The sequence below is a fragment of the Oryctolagus cuniculus genome, chromosome 1 (genome assembly GCF_964237555.1).
Source record: "Oryctolagus cuniculus chromosome 1, mOryCun1.1, whole genome shotgun sequence".
Taxonomy (NCBI): Eukaryota; Metazoa; Chordata; class Mammalia; order Lagomorpha; family Leporidae; genus Oryctolagus; species Oryctolagus cuniculus.
In genome coordinates this window covers 69,824,900-69,830,899 of record NC_091432.1, presented here as the reverse complement: position 1 = coordinate 69,830,899, position 6,000 = coordinate 69,824,900, and the positions used below count along the sequence as shown (strand labels likewise).

At 48.6% G+C, this 6,000-nt stretch overlaps 1 protein-coding gene across 32 annotated transcripts in view; it reads left to right on the top strand.

Moving 5' to 3' along the window:
* Positions 1 to 6,000, top strand: part of TENM4 (teneurin transmembrane protein 4) — a 2,118,216-nt gene that overhangs the window by 2,002,060 nt on the left and 110,156 nt on the right. For 29 of the 32 annotated variants that reach the window (XM_051821885.2, XM_051821866.2, XM_051821785.2 and 26 more), the window contains one exon: positions 3,437 to 3,463. The exons of the other annotated variants lie outside the window; for them this stretch is intronic. In XM_051821885.2, the coding sequence (XP_051677845.2) occupies positions 3,437 to 3,463 (27 nt within the window). The remainder of the gene's footprint in view (positions 1 to 3,436; positions 3,464 to 6,000) is intronic. 32 annotated transcript variants of the gene reach the window in all.

Here is a 6,000-nt window from a genome sequence, read left to right as displayed (position 1 = left end):
ATGCAACCGCGAGAGTTGCCGTGAACTCCTTGCTGTAGTCTCTGTCACCTTTGACAGGAGGCCCATGATGCTGCTTGAGGTTATGCTAAGAGAAGCTTTTTGGAAACCTCAAGGAAAGATGTTTTCATGTTGGTTGGTCACAGAAGCACCAAAGAGGACTATGACCTCGCAGATCAACTCCATGCCAAAGGCTCGGAGTCTGCACCCTCAATAACTAGGTGCTGCCATTGTCTTCCACTTCTTGCACCGTCACAGGAACATGAGAGGACTTCACAGTTTCTCAGAAAAGTAAAAGATAATTTCATTTGGGTTTAAAAAGTATATTGAAGTCCACACATAGTTGTCCTCATGGTACTCACTTACCATGAATTTCTTGATGAGCCCTCATATAGTAGGAGCATAAGAAACATTTATGGAATGTCGAAAGAGTTAGTGTAGGGGCCGGCACTGTAGTGTAGTAGGCTAAGCCTCCACCTGTGGCACTGGCTTCCCATCTGGGCACCAGCAGCCCATATGGGTGCTGGTTTGAGTCCCAGGTGCTCTTCTTCTCATATAGCTCTCTGCTATAGCCTAGGATAGCAGTGGAAGATGGCCCAAGTCCTTGGACCCCTGCACCCATGTGGGACACATGAAGGAAGCTCCTCACTTTGGATCGGCACAGCTCCAGCCATTGCAGCCATCTGTGGAGTGAACCAGCAGATGGAAGACCTTTTTCTCTGTCTCTCCCTCTCTATGTCTGTAACTCTGCCTCTCAAATAAATAAATCTGTAAAACAAAACAAAAAAAGAGCTAGTGTGGCCTGAGAGGCAAGATGACTTTACTGTTACTCTCTTCATCCTGAAGTCCTGGAGAAAGATTAAGGAATTTTGTGAAGTGTTAGATCCACGTTCCATCCTGCAACATCATGGATTTTACATCATCTTTACTAATGTTGGTACTTGAAAATCGCTGATTTTTAAAAGGTTGCACTTAACAGAGAACATATGTGACAAGATCTTCGGACAGTAAAAGTAACAGCTGTATGACATCGGCATATGCCTTTTATAAATGAATGGCATTGGCCTTCAAAGACCGGGTCATCACTTCCACTTTCAGTAACAGACAAGGCAGCTGTGTTTCCGAGAAGATCCTGGACTTGGTTGATAACCAGTTTCTGGATTCACACTGTGGCTTGAGGTCTCTTTGTGGCAAAGGAATCCCTTTTGCGTTGTGGGGTCAGGACTTGAAGTTTGGAATGTCCACACTTGGCTTCCAGAAACACACAGTGTTGATCGCAACCTGCCCCAGTCACTTCTAATGGCTTCTCCACCTTCCTGCAGTCTGCAAAAATGAATAAGCATTTTAAAGGTATTGAAACATATTTGCATTTAATAGAGCTCTTTATTCCTGTATGGTTTCTGAAAATTAAATGGCATTACAAGAGAAAGAGGCCTCTGACGCCAGCCCTTGGGTTTGAGGAGAATATCCTACAGAGTGGATGTAATCTTCATTAACCACAGAGCCATGATGCTACCATTAATTTTGGAGACAATCAGGATAGGTTTCATCATCAGAGGACAGCCCTCCCCCAACACACACACACACACACACGCATACACACACGTGCACACACACGCACACACTCCGCTGCAGCGGTAAGGCCATTTGAATCCCAATCTTGGTATCTCATCCAGCCTGACCACGCCCAGAAGACCAGTCTAGGCTCATTCTACCTCCCCTGTAGCTGGGTTCAGAGTTATCCTAAGAACGTCCGGTCAAGACCCTCCCCCCAAAACTCAGCAGATCTGAAAGCTAAGAAAACTCCCTGCTCCAGGAGGTCTGTCTTCCTGCTCTTTGATGCCATAGCCTGAGAGAGGAAGTCAAAGACACAGTAGACCACTTTGCAGTAAGTTTGAACAAGTTTGACCAAGACTAAAGGAACAGATGAACCAAGGATTGAGACAGACAGTCTTTCCCGTAAGCCGGAGGTATTTCGTAGGCTGTTGATCCCTGTAGCTTTCTGTGTTTGGCATTCCACACATTATTTCTTCATTCCTGCTTAATAAGCCACTCTCCTGCGTGCTCCCGTCTCATATCCTGCTATCTCCTGGATCCCCAGCATCTCTGAGAATGAAGGGAACAGGCAGGTCCCGTTACAATCTCCTCTTCCCGATTTTCCACTTGGGTGTGCAGCCTCCAGGAGCATATTTTGCCTTGAAACAGAGACCAGATGGACACCTGAACTAAGAAGCCAGCCTCTCACCCACCAGTCTTTTGAGGCAAATACACATTGATGGACAGCCATGGCACCGTCCTCCCCAGAGGACTGCAAATATAAAATTCATATTTTTTGATGAAGAGAGCAAGAATGTTCGTACCGTCTATGGAACCCCAGGGCTTCCAGATCAGGCCGTACCACTGGATGAAACAGAGCTGAGGATGAGGTACAGCCTGGGCGCAGAGCATCAGGTCCTGTCTGGCCTTTGTGAGAACACACTAGAGAGAGGTCTAGAGCCACAGGGAAAGGGAGCCGCCTCAAACACAGTGGGGAAGGGCAAGTGGTGGCCCCAGTTTGGGCTGGGAATGAAGAGGCTGCCTTGCTCTCGGCACACAACCAGGCACCCCCGTAGCCACACAGTGGGGGCTGCTTCAGAGCAGCCTTCGAAGGACCCGTCCTGACAAACAAGCAGCGACTTGCATTGCCAAATGAGTCAGAAAGCAAAGCGTGCCTCTGTCTTTTGAGTTCCTCAGCCCTGAGGAGTGGTCAGGTTTTCTTCTCTTTTTCCTGCTCTTCGCAATGACATCCGTTGCCCTGCCCCTCACACAGAGCGGGGCTGCATTCTACGTAGCACCCCGAGCATCCTGCACCTGAGTAGATGTGAGCACGGGTGCACGTGGAACATTCGAAAGGCAGACAGATAGCGACGCCCAACGCACTTCCCTAGGGCACATCAGAGAGGATTCCAGTGTTGTGTATTTCTAAATTCCAGCTTCTTGGGAGTGGCAGACCAGGTTCACTTGTTCTTGGCGCTGCTGCTGCCCCGGCGGTGCAGGGGAGGTCGGGATGCTGCCCTGGGGAGACAAAGGGGCACGTTCTAGTTTTCCATACAGCTGGACAAAGCTGACGGAGCAGGAACGCGGCCACTTCTGCAGCTTCCCATCCTCCTTGCTCCTGGTTTCCGTGCCCATGTGTCGTCTTGTTTACTTGGTCATGTTTCCGACTGCCTGATCGCACAGTGACTTGAAGCCCCGTTTGGCCCTTCCTGGAGAATGTGCTTGCTCTCCTGCCTTTCCCGTGTTGTCCTGTCTCTGGTCCTCCCTTCCCCACCATGACAGTGGCCTGCCCCCAGTGCGGAGTGCCTCCCCTCCATCTCCTTAGTGCCCAGCATGCCTCTGTGGAAGGAGAGGCCACACTTCCTTGGTCCTACCATAAACGTCCTGTCTTTTATCTCCCAAGCTCACTATCTGGATAGGGTAGTTAAAGGTATGGTCTTCCTTCCTCTATTTTCCTGTTGTCTGTGTGTGTGTGTTTGTGTGTGCACATAAAAGAAATGTGTGTATAGCAGTGCATATACACCCCAAGAGCATGAAGTCTAGATGCTAGCACATCCCCTAGCTACATCACAGCATTCACTGGCCAAGGCAGCCAGTTTTGGGTCCCCAGGTGGTCGATATACCTAGAGTATCATCCTGCCCTCAGGTTGCTCAGATCTGTCCATAGCATTACCATTGTGCTGTTGTCCATCTCTCCCCTGCACCCCTTCCACCCCATCTCATGTCACCCAGCCCCTCTCATTTGGCCTGTGGTCCATCAGAATTAAGATGCTGGGAACCCAGGTGGGTGTCCTGAGAGAGGAAGAGACCCCAGAGCAAGCTAAGGAATGCCGAGGACTCCACTGTATTACTGCTGTGTTCATCCATCCAGCAGCCATCTCTGGAGCACGCACTGTGTACTAGGTGCAGGTGCCAGGCTCTGGAGACCAGGGGAGAAACAGACCCCTGGCTTCAGAGAGTGGACAATCCTGTTTGTTTTCTTTTTCAGAGAAGGCCTGACCTTGGTAAGTTTTACCTTTGACGAATATCCCCTAAAGAGAAAGTCATCCCTTCCCTTTTAAATGGTTACATTGATGAGACAATGGCTAGTTTTCCAAACAGGCCCTGTTGCCCTAAGAATGAGTCTCAGAGGGGTCAGACGTGGAGAAATGTCAGATATTCCTGAGGAGAAACAAGATCTCATACTCATCTTCTTATCCTCAGATGCTAACAGCACCTGTTACAAAACGTGTGCTTGGTGATGAGGGACATACACCCTGGAGTCAGAATGCCCGGGTTCAAATCCCACCTCCAATCCTTGGTGAACTGTGTGACCTTGGGCAGGTCACCCTGTGTCTGTAGTCTGTATCTATAAAATGAGGATGAGAACAGGATCACTGTGTGGATGGAATAAAAACATGGCCCTGAAGTGCCCAGAGCGTGGGCAGACACGAGGCTCGGTGAACGTGCGTCGCACTGTTTGACCCTCCTTTTCCTACTCACAGCCTCAACCTTAGTTTGGAGAACTTCACCAGCCAGGTGAATGTTTGCTATGGTAAAGGAAAAGGCTAAATTGGCTTTTAATACTAGATGGCAACCTCTCTTTAAAGACTGTGGACAGGCATTTCGGGACACATAATAGACTGGATTCTTTTCAGCTGGGACACTTGGCCAACTGTGTCAGAGGCATCACTAGGATCCCTCAGGTAGATAAGAAACAAGATTCCGCGGAGCGATCTTCAGGGTGGGCTACATTTCATAATACCGCTGTCTAGTTGATGGAATTTTTTCCCTACCATGTGAACTTTTTTCACACCCCTGGGTCCTCTGGGAGTCCTGTGAATTTTTTTTAAGTGTTCAGATAAAACTAGAATCCTCTGATGGAAACTGAAGGAAGTTGAAGTTGGAGATGTTGAGTGGCTCGCCTTGGGTCACACTTCTAGCCAGGACTTCTGATTTCCTGGCCTCCTCCCTGGGAGGCAGCCCAGATTTTCTCTCAAACCACCTGTACCAATCTTTAGTTCAGAGAATATCAACACCAGGCCCTTAGTTGCATCAGGTCAGTGAATCATTACTTACTTTAGCTAAAAGACAAATGTTTCTTGGCAAAATCTAGGTGTGAACGCAGCCCGCATCTGGCTGATAGTCTAAAAACAGAATGCAGAGACTTGCACCTTACAAGCTCGGGACTTGTTAGAGGAGAGTACGTGTTTCACAGTTCAAAGACAAGTCACCTTTTGTTCTTTGCTTTCCACTTGCATTGGTGGAGACTAAATAAACAATATTGATTCAACAAATACATTCAACTCCTTAATTGCCAACAGAAATGATCCGTGCTCTGGGAGTGCCTGCAGTCTAGCAAGGAAGCCATTAAACCATTCCCACGACATGATGGTTATGAGAGAGGAAGCCCAGGGGCCACTTAGCAAGGAGCCCCCCTGCCAGTTCAGGCAAGGCTCTTGTAGATTGCTGAATTTAGCATGCAAGTATAAGGGAAGCACTGAAGGTGTCTTGAAGCACAATGACTTACCAGGATCAGGCTGGCAGTATTGGAGAATAACAACCAGAAGTATTGGGGACAAGGAAGCCGATTAGCAAACTGTTGCTGTCACCTAGGGAAGAGATACTGGTGACCCTGTCTTTGTTGTACCTTTGAAAAGGTACAACAGCACTCGAAAGCGAAACATCAAGAAAGGGGGTGTTGGGTACATGGCAGGTGTATTGTGGGGTCCCCTCACCACTTAACTAGAAGATCAATGCCAAATAGGCAAAGACCTGCAAGGCTCCCCAAAGCCTTCTCGTCACACCTGATGCTCTCAGCAACAGGGGCTTCTTTGCAGGCTTCAGCAAAGCACTGAAGGTAACGCAGTCCCTCGTCAGTGAAAGGGCATCATTTCTTAGAACAGTTGAGCCCTTCTCTACACCTCAAAATCACCTTGGTTTGGCTCTCGCATGTGCCTGGTGTGAGTCCTTCCAGAGGGGATTGTC